At 27.3% G+C, this 13,782-nt stretch overlaps 1 protein-coding gene across 1 annotated transcript; it reads left to right on the top strand.

The window, feature by feature from the left end:
• The first annotated feature begins 885 nt into the window (after nt 1–885).
• Nucleotides 886–6,707, top strand: LOC106773771 (putative ER lumen protein-retaining receptor C28H8.4). The gene is made up of 6 exons (XM_014660518.2): nt 886–1,312; nt 4,516–4,715; nt 4,827–4,967; nt 5,156–5,236; nt 5,491–5,618; nt 6,487–6,707. Exons 1-6 carry the CDS (start codon nt 1,084–1,086, stop codon nt 6,524–6,526), a joined length of 819 nt encoding a protein of 272 aa, XP_014516004.1. The 5' UTR covers nt 886–1,083; the 3' UTR covers nt 6,527–6,707.
• Nucleotides 6,708–13,782: the final 7,075 nt, after the last annotated feature.

The following is a 13,782-nucleotide window of genomic DNA, read 5'->3' as shown; positions in this document are numbered from 1 at the left end:
AATACTTGATCTTATTATTTTAATACACATATTTACTCTAATAGTATATTTTCTATGTTCTTACAATTATCCTATTATTATATTAAAAACTTTATAAATCATCCTACTATTTAAAACTTAAAATAAGGAAATAAAGTCTATATCACTTAAGAATGAAATCAAACACAATTTAATATTTTTTTTCTATTTTCTAAATATATTTAAAGATAAAATCATAATAAAATTTTAGTTTCCAAAGATATATAATATTTAACCCATTCACGAATTTAAAATCAAAACAAAATGATTTTTTAGTTTTAAAATTGAGTTCCAATTACTAACTTTGACCGCCAAATTGAAAAGTGCTATATAAGTAAATAATGAGAGAATCATGCTAATTGGAGAACACTTATTCTGAGAAGAAAAAAAAAATATATTAAATGTTCCTCTTATTTTCAAGGGCAAAATTTAAAAATATTCTTTATTTGTCTAATTTAAGATAACTTTGATTTTTTTCGTACCTTTTCATTTTCAAGATTAAGAAAATATATATACAGAGAAAGAAATAATGAAATAATAAATAGAGGAGTTAATACCAAACTGCAAAATAGAAAGATGACGTGATAATTTTATTGCCTGAAAAAACGTTAAATTGACGTTTTTCACAGTGCATCAGTGTCGTAAAGAAAAAAAAATAATTAAAAAAAAAACTAATTAAATATTATGAGATGTTTCTACCAATAGTATACGAAAACAGTCTGAAAAATACACGTGTCAATCTTTTATTTCTTGTTCTACAAATAGAAAATGTAATAAATAATGTTTATTCCTTTTTTATATAATAATAAATAATAATAACAAAATAACATATCTTTTACCCAAACATTTCCTTAACTGAAATGGTCCCAATTCAATACAAGAAAACTCATTGCCACTACCATTTTCTGCATGCTCTCTCGGTGGCTCTTCAAAACCTCTCTTCTCTTTACTCTCTCTGTCTCTGTTCGATCCTCTGTTTTCTCTACTGTCTAAATTTCTTTGCAATTTTTTGTGGACAAAATAGCAAATCCTAATTTTGATTAGAGAAAATTTGGGTATTCTGAGATGGGAACAAAGAGGGGCAGTTCGAGGATGAGTGTTTTGTTTGAAAGGTTGAGGAAGCTGCCAATGAAGGTGAAGATCTTTTGTGGGGCGTTGCTTGCTCTCTGTGCTTTGGTGGCCTTGAAGTTCACCTTCACAACCAATTACTATTACTTCATAGCCTCTGAAGCAGTCCATGTTATTGGAATCATTGCTCTCATATACAAGCTTTTTGCCCTCAAGACATGCTCTGGTACTTTTTCTTTCCCTCATTCATTCATAAATTATCGTTCTGGTTGATTGCAGTTGTTAGCAACAGAAATCATAACCACCTCTTTCAATTAAAAAAATTCTGGGTTTGATTTTGTTTTCTTCAATTTCTGGATTTGATTGTGTTTTTGAATGTGTTTATGATCTGTGTTATGAAAAAAAATGGTATGTTCTTTATAAAAAATTACAGGCTATCTGGAATTTGATCTGATTTGATTCACATATCCCATTGCAGTTTTGGGTTTTTCTTCTTGGAATTTTAGAAAACAAAAACTATAGGTTTTATATTTTTGGTAATTTTAATTTATCTTTTTTAATTATTTATTTAATTTATTGAGTCATTTAATTATAATTTTTTTAATAAAAAAGATTAATTTTTTTTTATAATTTAAATATAAACAAATTGCACTTGTTTAAAAACAGAAAATTTAAATAATTTTTTCAAGAAGAAAAATAATAAATATTCTTTTATAAAATTAAAATTAAATTTTAATAAAATAAAATTAGGTAGGTGGATTAATAAGTTAATTCTACCTATCACGAGTTTAATCTGAATAAATCGAATTTAAAATTAAAATGGAATTTCATTTATATAAAATAAAATATAACTTTTTTAAATTCAATTCGATGGAAATCCATAATGAACTAAATTGGTTAGCAAGGTTGTGACCTATTTTCACAGTTCTACTGTAATCATAATGATTATCATTTTTTACTAGTTAATGACAGAATATTTTAACTAAAAAATGTATTAATTTAAAAAAAGTCAATTGAAAATACGTAGTGATTTATTGAAAAAGTTATATAATATGTGGGATTTTGCATTTTTTTAAATAAATTTTAATTAATAAAATTATGATATTTTTACAACATTAAAATAATATTTAGACAGGGGAAGTCACATGTTAGTCATAGATTGTTTAGTTTTAGAAGAAAAAGAAGTGTTGAAAAGTAAAAACTGTGTTTAATGCCATTAATTAGATGATTTCAGAAAAAGTTGTGGTCAAAGTAACGTAAATTAACTTCAATTATATTTTTGTAACGTGTAAACTTTGGTTTAAAGATTTTTAAATAATAATCCAAATACACTCTTAAACTTAAATTAGTGCGAATATGATATATTAAACTTAAATTAGTGCGAACGTAATATACTAAATACTAAAAGTCATTGGAAGAATTAAACAAAGCTTAAAGAGTTTATATTATTAACTCGTTCATTTTGATCATTTATCTATTGTGTTTAGTTTAAGAAAATAATTGTTTCATGGTATATATAAAATAGTAAAAGTGTTTCTAATAGAAAACAAATTTTCAAATGGTTGATCTATATAGAGAATATAATAGGGTAGAATAAAAACATGATATTGTTAAAATAAAGTAAACTATAATCTTATCACAGGTAAAATAATAAATTAAATAATAATTGTAATATATAATAATTCTTAGATTGACTACAGGTCCACAGTCTACACCTAACTAACCTAACTTTATATGAAATTATGAATTCGATTGGCTCACACAAAGTCAAATTGAATGAATTTTCTTAATAAATAAAGCTTAGGTGGTTCATTTAGCTTAACCTAATCACCTAACTGTATCCCAGTCTAATAATTTCATAGGCTTAATCTTTTTAAGTCTCAAGAAGAATATTAGAATTTATATGTAATACTTTTAAGTTAAAAAATATTAATATTTTAATTTAAGCCCAACTAATCCAAAATGTAGTTTGATTCCAACCAAACAAAGATGTTTGTTTGATTCCATCCAAACAAAGGTGTTTCACCTGCATCTCTAACTTTTTAAAAGATTTCATTTTTAATTTTAATAAATATTTTTTTACTTTTTTTAAATCAGTGTGTACTTCTTTAATAGATTTTCAAAATCTAATTTATAAATTTTTTAAATTTCAAATTTAAATTTAAAATTTAATAATAATCTATTTTAATTTAAAATTTTAGTATTATTTAATATTAAATTTTGAAATAAAAAACAAAATTTTGAAAAAGAAATGTTTATCACATATCGCACTCAGTTAACATATGTCAATGGATTTGGATATCCTATTAACAATTTTTTTAATTTTTTTTATTATTTATGTTTTAATAATTATTTAATTTAATTTAACATTTTAATATAATTTAATATAATCAAATATATTAATTCAAGTTTTAAATTATTATTTTCTATTTTATTATTTTACTTTTTTATTATAATTATTGTTACTTTTATTTTAATTATTTTTTTATTTTTATTTTTTAATATAATTATTTTAATAATTATTAAGATAAAAATGTATATTAAATAACATTAAAATTTTAAATTAAATTAGATTATTATTAAATTTAAAGATGAAATTAAAAAAATTTATGAATTGGAATTCATACGTAGATTTTTAATAAAAAAGGGAAATAATAAAAAAAAAATATTTATTAAGATTAAAAATAGAATTATTTTTAAAAAGTTTTAAAAAAAGTTAGAAATATAGAATGGGATGTTGGAGGTGAAGAGTGAAGCAACCTATGGTGGACAACCTTACTTTTCCCAGTCATATCCTTATTTTGAAGGCTATTGTTTACTGCACATCACAATTACTAACTGCATCCCTAAAATATTAGGAAAAGATTCAATAATCCTTTAAAACTATACCACACCACACCATACTACCAATTTCATCATTGTTATCACTGTCACCTGCTCCTGCATAAGAAGAGAAAGTTGCAGAGGTAGAAGAAGAGAGAAATGTAGAAGAAAACTCGTTTTGTAAAGCTTTATAGAACATATTTCATTTAAGGTATTTTGGAAAACTCTCTTTCGAAAGATATTTTGTGTTTTGAAAAGTTTGTTTTGGAAATTTTATTTCAAAAATTTTATTCTGAAACGAATTTCATGTATTTTGGAAATCATATTCTGAAATTTTGTTCTAGAATGTTCTAGAAATGTCGTTTCGGAATGACTTGTTCCAGAAAATAGGAAATCATTTTACCGGAAGGTAAAATAGTCATTTTGAAAACTTGACGAGTGGGAAGAAATTGTGGAGTTGCAGGAAGTAAAAGCCTATTCTGAATTTTCTTTCATGTCCAAGTTTTGGTACTTTCTAATGTAATGAGAATTTGATATGTTTTATTATATGGTTATATAATTTCTGATAGAGTTATTAATATAACAAGTTTCTGTTTCCATTTTCAGGGTTATCCCTCAAGACTCAAGAGCTCACAGCTTTATTTCTAGCAGCAAGATTATGTTGTAGCACTTTGACAGAGGCTAACATACACACAGTGCTAGATCTGATATCTCTTTTTTCAACATTAGTGGTCATATGGATGATAAGATTCAAGTTGAAGTCATCCTATATCAAGGATCTTGACAATATGAAACTCTACTTTGTGGTAATTTTGTCTCAATGTGATAATGTGATTTGAATAATGCTTTTCATTTGGCAATGAATGTGCATAGACGACAATAAATGTAACAAGAACATGTGTTACACTGTGTCCTAGGTTGTCCCTTCTGCAATCGTTGCAGTACTAATCCACCCTTTAACACACCATTGGCGTGTGATTCGAATAGTTTGGGCATTCAGTTTGTATTTGGAAGCTGTCTCTGTTCTTCCTCAGCTTCGTTTTATGCAGAATGCGAAGGTTGGTTCTCTGTACTTTGTTCTACTATTGATATGAATTTAGTGTAGGATAATAATACGTAGACAATATTTTTTTTTGACAACATTTGAACTTCATCTATTTGTCATTCTGTGATTGGTTTATGGTGTTGTTTATGATTATTATTATTGATTGTGGAATATATGTTGTAATTGTGGTATGTTTTGTAGATGGTTGAAACATTTACAGGGTACTATGTATTTGCTCTTGGTGTTTCTAGATTCATGGCTCTGGCTTATTGGATAATTCAGGTGAGATCAGTGTTCACTTGGTTTAATCTCCTTCATCTGTTTTTGGACTTTTTCAATTTTATCTTATTCAAATAATATTATTATAAAATAATGTCGATCATGCATCACTTCAATTCAAATTAAAAATAAAAATAGTACAAGATTGAGTATAACATTTGTTGTGTTTAACTCACATGATTTCTAACAAAAGGTTGTGTAAAACTAGCACAATTTTACTTTAAAAGGTAGTGTAATTGGTATGCAATATTTTCTAGATCTACGAGACCGGAGGAACATATCTATTTTTGGCTGGAAGTGGCTATTTTTGGTTTTTGGCAGCTTTTCTGGCTGAGATGGTTCAATCCTTCATCTTGGCTGACTTTTGTTACTATTACATGAAAAGGTACTTCAATTTCTTTCCTCTTCTTCAAGTCTCTCTAAGGACATTTCTTTCTCTAAAATTTCCAAATTAATATTTGATTTGTAGTATTGCTGCATTTCTTTACTCTCTTTATCTTATTGTCTTCGTACAATATGTTTTTTATTTGAAGAAAACATAAGTTAGAGAGCAATAAAATAGGATATTTATAATGATTATTGAAATGATTCTTTGACATATCTAAATTTTTACTTATTTTTTATTTTTTTCTTTCTTGAAAAACTATAAAATTTTATATTTTTTGAACCATTTTACCTTTATATCATGTGTGAAATGAATGTAAAAGTGCGTCATAGTATTATTACTCTAATGATTATTTTATATGTATTGATACAAGATATTTTTTATTTGAAGAAAAAATAGGTTAGACTGCAATATTTATCATGATTATTCTTTATATAAATGTCACTCTTTAGTATTATAGTCACTTTTTTCATCACTTTCATGTTGTATTATTATCATTATAAGTACATTCATGTCATCTTTACACTTTATTATTATCATTATTATCATCTTCTCACTTTTATCATCTCAGTTATAATAATTATCACCACTATAAATATCTTTTAATTTTCATTGTCATGTTATAATGTTGATATCATAACAACTGTTACTGCTTTCATTATTGTTATATTTATTTTCATTATTATTATTATTATTATTCTGTTATGTCTATTGAATAGTAGTCATTATATTATCATCATCATTGTTTTCACTATTGAATAATATTTAGAAAGCGATAGATATTTAAATTATGTATTTTAAAATATAAACAAATTCTTTTACCATATGTCATTACTTATATGTTTGTGTTTTTTCTTTTCTTTTTCAGCTTCATGCAAGGACAACTTTTGAGGAAAATGCCTGTTTAAGGATCTTGGAACCTATTCTATCAAAAAGGAAAATCATGCCTAATTGATGGAATGAGTTTTTATTTGTTGTAATTTTTTTTTGAGCTGAGACTAGGTTGTCCCGTGTATGTTTAGTTGGAATCACTTTTTGTATATGAACATCCTTTTGGTGTTAACCTAATTTTCATATTACTTCCCGCAACTCTAATTTTTTTTTTCTGAAATTTTTATGAACTATGATGTTTTAATAAATTTTTGACAACAAATTATGTATTATTATTTTATTGATTATTATTATTTTATTGATTTATATATTTGAAACGGATCAATTATAAACTATCATATAAATGATTGCAAAAAATTGTCAAAAAAATTTTGTTAACATTTTTCAATTTTTATTTCATAAAACTTGTGAAAAATTTTCTGAACTTTACGATAGAGTAAAATGATCATTTTGAAAATTTGAGAAGGGGTCTACAAAAAATTGTGATGATGCAGCTCTTAACTTTGTTGTTATTTTCATTACTAAACTTTGGATATTACAAGATTTCAAAGCCTACCTAGGAGATTCTTTTAGTCTCTAAACAAGTTACCATCACTGGTATTATATAACAATTTTATTGAAAATAAAAAATAACAATAAAAAATATGAAAGAACATATTAAATCTATGATAAAATTACATCATATAATACTCAAATAAAACCTACTTTTAATAATCTCATTATTTCCTTCGTGAAAATTATTTTATAGTTTGACGTAATAGAATTTTTTTAAAAAAGTTAAGATGTTTGGAACATATTTTATAAAATAAATTATAAAGTAAAGTTGAAATAAAAATTAATTCTTAAAAATATAAATTAGTTTATTATAATAATTTTAAATTAAAATACAAAAATTATTGTAAAATTTCATTAAATGGGAAACATTAAAATAAATTAATTGTAAGAAAATAAATGTAAAATAATTAATTTCATTTTATATATTATTTTAATATGTAAATTTTGAGTCTTATCTTATTATTATAAGAGCATAACTATTAATAAAATGTTAACAATAATCAAATTATATTAACATATATTTTTATAATAATTATATACGTATACATAAATAAAGTATTATGTTGATCGTATTTTTAATATAATTAATTACATGATAAATATTTTATTATATTTATGTATATATTAAAAAATACGTTATCTTTTTCTCCCAAATTTTTCTCGATTATACATAAATTATGACGTATAAGGAATTTTGTTTTCATGTATATATTTTTTTTTCCAAATTTTTCTGTTTTTTCTTGTCGGACATTTATTTACGTTTTTCCATACCTTAAAACAAACAAATTGTCGGCCCTTAAATGTGCTAGTAATTAAATTCATTTTTTTATTTAATTTCGAGGAGTTAAAGATTTTATATTAAAAATAAAAAATATATCACAATGTATTGTAATATTTTAGGAATACCAAAAGTGATAAATAATATTATGTAATAAGTCAAACTCAATTAGTTAAAAATGGTTACTCAATTTAGAAGTGCTTAGGAAGGAGAAACTATATGCCAATTAGATATTTTTTTTTTTTACAAATGAAGTTGTTTTCTTAAGTTTGTAGTTAACTCTAAAGAAGTACAAGTTGATGAAGAAAAAGTAAAGGCCATTAGAGATTGACTCACTCCTAAGAATTTAAGTGAGGTGAGAAGTTTTTATGGTTGGGTTAATTTCTATAGAAGGTTTGTCAAGGATTTTAGTACCATAGCATCTCCATTAAAAGAAATTGTTAAGAAAGATGTGGGGTTTAAGTGAGGAAAGGAGCAATAAGAGGTTTTTGATATTCTTAAACACAAACTCACACATGTACCTAGCTTAACTTTACCAAATTTTGAAAATCTTTTGAGATAGAGTGTGACGCTTCAAATGTTGGCATATAAGGTGTTCTCTTGCAAGAAGGACACCCTATTACTTATTTTAGTGAAAAGTAGAAAGAGGCAGTGGGAAACTATTCCTCTTATGACAAGGAACGATATGTCCTAGTGAGAGCCTTTCACACTTGGCAACATTATTTGCTTCCTAATGAATTTGTAATTCATTGTGATCATGAATTCCTTAAATACATTAAAATTCAAGGCAAGCTCAATAAGAGACATGCCAAATAGATAAAATTTATTGAACAACTTCCTTATGTTATTAAGCATAAATAAGGCAAGGAAAATGTCGTAGTTGATGCCTTATCTAAGAGAAATGTCTTATTGTCCATGGTTGAAACTAAAGTGTTAGGTTTCAAAATTTCTAAGAAATTGTATGCTGATGATCATGATTTTGGAAAAAATTATAAATATTGGGAAAATGAAGCTTTTAATGTTTGGGAACTAATTTGTGTGTGCCTAAAGGTTCAATGAGAGAATTATTTGTCAAAGAAGCTTATGAAGGGGGATTAATGGGACATTTTGGGATTCAAAAGACATTGGATATATTACATGATCATTTCTTTTGGCCTTATATGAAACATTATTTGTTTTCCTTTTGTAATAGATGCATTGCTTGTAAATGTGCTAAATCTAAATCCATGCATCATGGAATATTTATGGTATTACCTATTCTTTGCTCTCTTAGACCAATATTTCTATGGATTTTGTTTTGGGACTTCCACAATCCAAAAGAGAAAAATATTATGTTTTTGTTATGGTAGAAAGGTTCTCAAATATGCTCATTTCCTTCTTTTCCATAAGAGTGATGACGTCGACCATGTGTCTAATTTATTTTTCAAGGAAGTGGTGAGGCTACATGGTATTCCAAGGAGTATTGTGGCGGATAAAGATGTAAATTTTATTAGCCATTTTTGAAAGGTATTGTGAGGTAAGTTAGGTATAAAACTTCTCTTCTCTACAACGTGGGGGTAAGTTAGGTACAAATCAAAGTGATAAATTAAACTCTTTCTCAACTCCTTAGATGCTTTGTAAATAAAATTTTGAGAACTTAGGAGGCATGGATACCTTGTGTGGAATTTTCTTATAATAGGGTAGTTCATTCTACTACTTATATGTCTTCATCTGAGGTAATTTATGGTTTTAACCCTCTAACTGCCTTATATTTGTTACCTTTGCCTAATATTGATTCTATGACTAACATAGATGGTATTGCCAAAGCTACTTTTGTTAGGAACTTGCACAAGGAAGTGAAGGCACATATTGAAAAATAAAGATGGAGAAACTGACTTTTGAGGCTAACCAAGGAAGGAAGAAGATGAAGTTTGATCCCGAAGATTGGGTGTGGGTACACCTTAGGAAGGAGGGGTTTCCTTCCAAAAGAAAATTTAAGCTCTTACTTAGAGTAGATCGACATTTTCGAGTTCTTAGGAGAATTAATGATAATTCTTACATTGTTGGGTCTACCGAATGATTATGTAGTGAGTTATAGTTTCAGCATTAATGACTCATGTCCATTTGATGTAGGTAGTAATTCGAGGACAAATTCGCTTCAAGAAAGAAGGAATGTTAGAGGACTATCCCTTGATCCTATAGAAGAAAAGCTTAAGAAAGAGTCATTACAATTCAAAGGACCAATGACAAGATCAAAGACCAAACACTTGGAAGAACAAATCTCCTCGAAGCTCATCATGCCTCATGAAGATTATAATTCAAAAGATATGAAGATAATGGTTTGTAGAGCAATTATACCATAGTTTAGACAATTAAAATTATTTATAATTTTCTTTTAATTGTAAAATATTCCTTTATGTTTTTAAATTTTCAAGTTATTTTTGGATCTGATGTCTTTGAGCTTTCTTGTAGGGTTTATGAGTCATATTATATTCATTTACATTCTTTGAGAGATGATTCTCTTAGTTGGATTATAACTTTGATTCTTATAAAAAAGGCTTAATACTCCTGATGGTCCCTATTTTCGTTAGGTTTGTCGAAATGGTCCTAGTTTTTTTTTCTGTTCAATGTTGTCCTAAAGAATGTAATTTATGTTCAATTTAGTCCCCTTTGTAGATGACGTTTAAATCTAACGACACAATGCCAAAGTCAACAATTAGTAAATGATGTAAGCTATTTTATCTGACGTGGTTGTCTCTCGTCATCTTCATCTTGGCCACTTCATCATCTTCCATGTTTTAGAATTTGGGAACCCAACCTCTTTCACCTTCACCTTCTTCAAAATTTCCCTTCTTTTCCTTCACGCTCTCTAGACCTACATCCACCCCGGTTCCCAACCCCAATCCAATGGCCTCAAAGTCGCCATTTGGCCCCCTCCATCGATGGCTACCAGCCCCTCTCCTCCAAAATCGCCATCGAACTCAAGAAGAGGAACAAGTCCAATCACCCCCCAAATAATGGGTTCTTCGCTAACGGGGTTTTCGTTCTCATTCTTTTACCCATTTTGAGTCTTTACATGTGGGGGACGCTGCTCATTAAGGTCACATTTGAGAGATCCACATCTAGGAGGTCCGACAAGAAATTGAGCATTTGTTTTAGGTTTTTGGGGCTTTACTCATGCGATTCTTTATGCAAATCAAGTGCTAGTTGTATTTCTATCTTTGTTGTGAATAACCCCTTTAGCTGAGATTTTTGTGAATAGTGAAGATGGTGCCGTAAAGAGTGGATTTGATAATGCGAAGAAATTGTTGGGGAATATGGGGTTCTTGCCTTTTGATTTTGGAAGCTTTAGGAAGTGGTGCTTGTTGGGGTCTAATTTGTTGCAGATTGTGGCTTTGAGGCCTAACCTGCAGTTTATTGCAAATGGGGATTATCCCTACCCCATTGAACCACCACCATGTGAGGAATGAAAATTTTGGTAGCCCAAGCTATTGCAACAACAAGAAGAAGAAGATTGAGAAGTAGACATGGCTCATCAACCACCAAGATTGGGAAGAAGATTGCTTAGCCTCGAACCTCTTTATGGCTTTAACAAAAGAAAAGTAAAAAACCCTAATTTCATAATTTGTGCTCATCAAAAATTGGGTTTCATTAAATAAATAACATTTCTTTAAGAATCCACCTCATTGTGCTTGAAGGGAATCCATGTGGGTAGTTAAATGTCATTTCATTAGTCTTGTGTACACCTGGACTGTCTGTCGTTAACGATTTAAACGCTGTTTGCAAAAAGGACTAAATTGAAAAAAAAAATTACATTCTTTAGGATAACATTGAACACAAGAAAAAAAAACTGGGACCAAATCGAACACACTTGACGAAAATAGGAACCATCAAAAGTATTAAGCTTATAAAAACTTAACATATTTGTGGTGAATCTTTCCTTAACTTATCAATATGTTAGATTGTACGTCTTCCTCTCTGTTTTATTTCACATTTATCTTTGATTTATTTTTGTTGTCTCTTGAAAATTTAAATTAAAAAATTATTTTTTCCTAAAGAGGATCGTATCAACATATCTCTCAGTAAATTATGACATAAGTCTTACTTTTATTTAGTTTCACATCTCACATTTTCTCACCAAAACAAATACATAATTTTTATACAAAAAATTCTTTTCTCTCACTTAATTAGTCTATACATTCTCTAAAAAAATGTATAATCTAACACGTATATCATCCAACAAGTCCTTGATTCACTCACCTAATAACTAAATCCAAAACAAACACATTTAAAATTTGTCATTTAACATTATGATAAGAGCACATGACGAACTCAATCCTACTAACTCACTCTAAGCCTTCAAGATAATAATAAAAACATGTCATAATAAGAAGATAAATCTTTTTTTTTTCTTTTTTTATTAGTGCATAAAGAACAATTAACATCATTTCCTAAAATATTGTTATTAAGCGTAAAACTTATTAATAAGGAAAAGAAAGGTTATGTTTTACTAATGTAAAATAATGTTGATTTAGATATTAATTCTAACCTAAAAATTATATATTAAGTTACTATAAAGTAGTAGTACATAAATTACCAATAAAAACATGAAAATGATTTTTGATACTTTTTTTTATGAATCATGTGTTTATCTATTATGTACGTGTTTACAAGTATTGCTTATTAAGTAACAAATTATATTTATTCATTGTCACAATTTACATGTTTGAAACGAATGTGTGTCTTTTATACCGGTCATATAATACTTAATTAAAAATTAGTTATATAAGCACAAGAATAAAGATCGTGTTACAAGCATTTATATTGTTATTACTTACTAGTGTATAAATAAATAAATGAGATATTAGAATCAACCCACCATATATCTTTGAGTAAGAATAAAAAATGAAAAAAAATAATTTTATCAATTTGAAAACACATAACTAAGATAAAAATTTATGGAAAATGAAAAAACACCATATATATATATATATATATATATATATATATATATATATATATATATATATATATATATATAAGCTACACTAAAATTATGTATAACATTTATTATTATCGACTTATATTTGACCGATCAAGAACGACGACAAACTGAAAGAAAAAAAACCGCACAGTTTCAAGCTGGAAGGATAGGACTGAACTGTTGACATGAAAGAAAGCACCTCATGACTATTCGGTCCCAGCAGTCGCTGAGGAGAGTTAAAACAGTTAATGTCACAACGGTTATTGTTAAGAGGTTAAGGTTTACATTAAATATTATTAAGAGGTAAATTAATTGGTCAAATTCTTGTAAACTCTATAAATAGGGCCAATTTCGAGGTAAACTGACTTTTTTTCCTTAACGAAATTATTTAAATACCTACAGAGAAAAATTTTAACTTGAACTTCAGAGTATATTTTACAAGTCACCCCTACACCGATCGGTAATGTAGAGCAAGAAAGACGTTCAACATACAAAATATTCACTAAGACGATTATCTCGTCCCATTTGAATAAGAACAACATTTTAAAATAAAAAATAGTAATTAAAACTTTTGATAGTAACACAAAATAATTTTGGTTTAATTGCTTCTTTTGTCCCCAATTTGGTTGAAGTGTGTCAAATTCGTCCCCCTTTTAAAAAAATGTCAATTTCATCTCCATATAGAAATAATTTGTGTCAATCAAGTCATCTCCGTTAAATACAAACTAACGGTGTTAACTGCATTATTTTGGCTTAAGCTAAACTTGCTCACCTGAGCGAGATTTGCAGAAAACCAAAACACAAGTTTTGTTGATATTTTCACTTAAAGCTAAACAATTTTCGCTTGAACTAGATATTTTCGCTTAAGCTAAAATATTTTCGCTTGAGCTAAAAATGTCCTACAACTATAGTTGAACCACTAAAACTCTTTCGCATGAGCGAAACTTACTTCGTCTGGGGCTAAAACTTGGGGTGTT

Source organism: Vigna radiata, chromosome 9, assembly GCF_000741045.1.
Source record: "Vigna radiata var. radiata cultivar VC1973A chromosome 9, Vradiata_ver6, whole genome shotgun sequence".
In the NCBI taxonomy this organism is placed as follows: Eukaryota; Viridiplantae; Streptophyta; class Magnoliopsida; order Fabales; family Fabaceae; genus Vigna; species Vigna radiata.
This window is presented reverse-complemented; position numbering and strand designations above follow the sequence as displayed.

Excerpts from the sequence above, each read along its gene's own strand:
- LOC106773771 (XM_014660518.2), top strand. The coding sequence starts at position 1,084 with ATGGGAACAAAGAGGGGCAGTTCGAGGATGAGTGTTTTGTTTGAAAGG. Across the intron at positions 1,313-4,515 it reads TGCCCTCAAGACATGCTCTG|GGTTATCCCTCAAGACTCAA; the intron begins GTACTTTTTCTT and ends TTCCATTTTCAG. Across the intron at positions 4,968-5,155 it reads GTTTTATGCAGAATGCGAAG|ATGGTTGAAACATTTACAGG; the intron begins GTTGGTTCTCTG and ends TATGTTTTGTAG.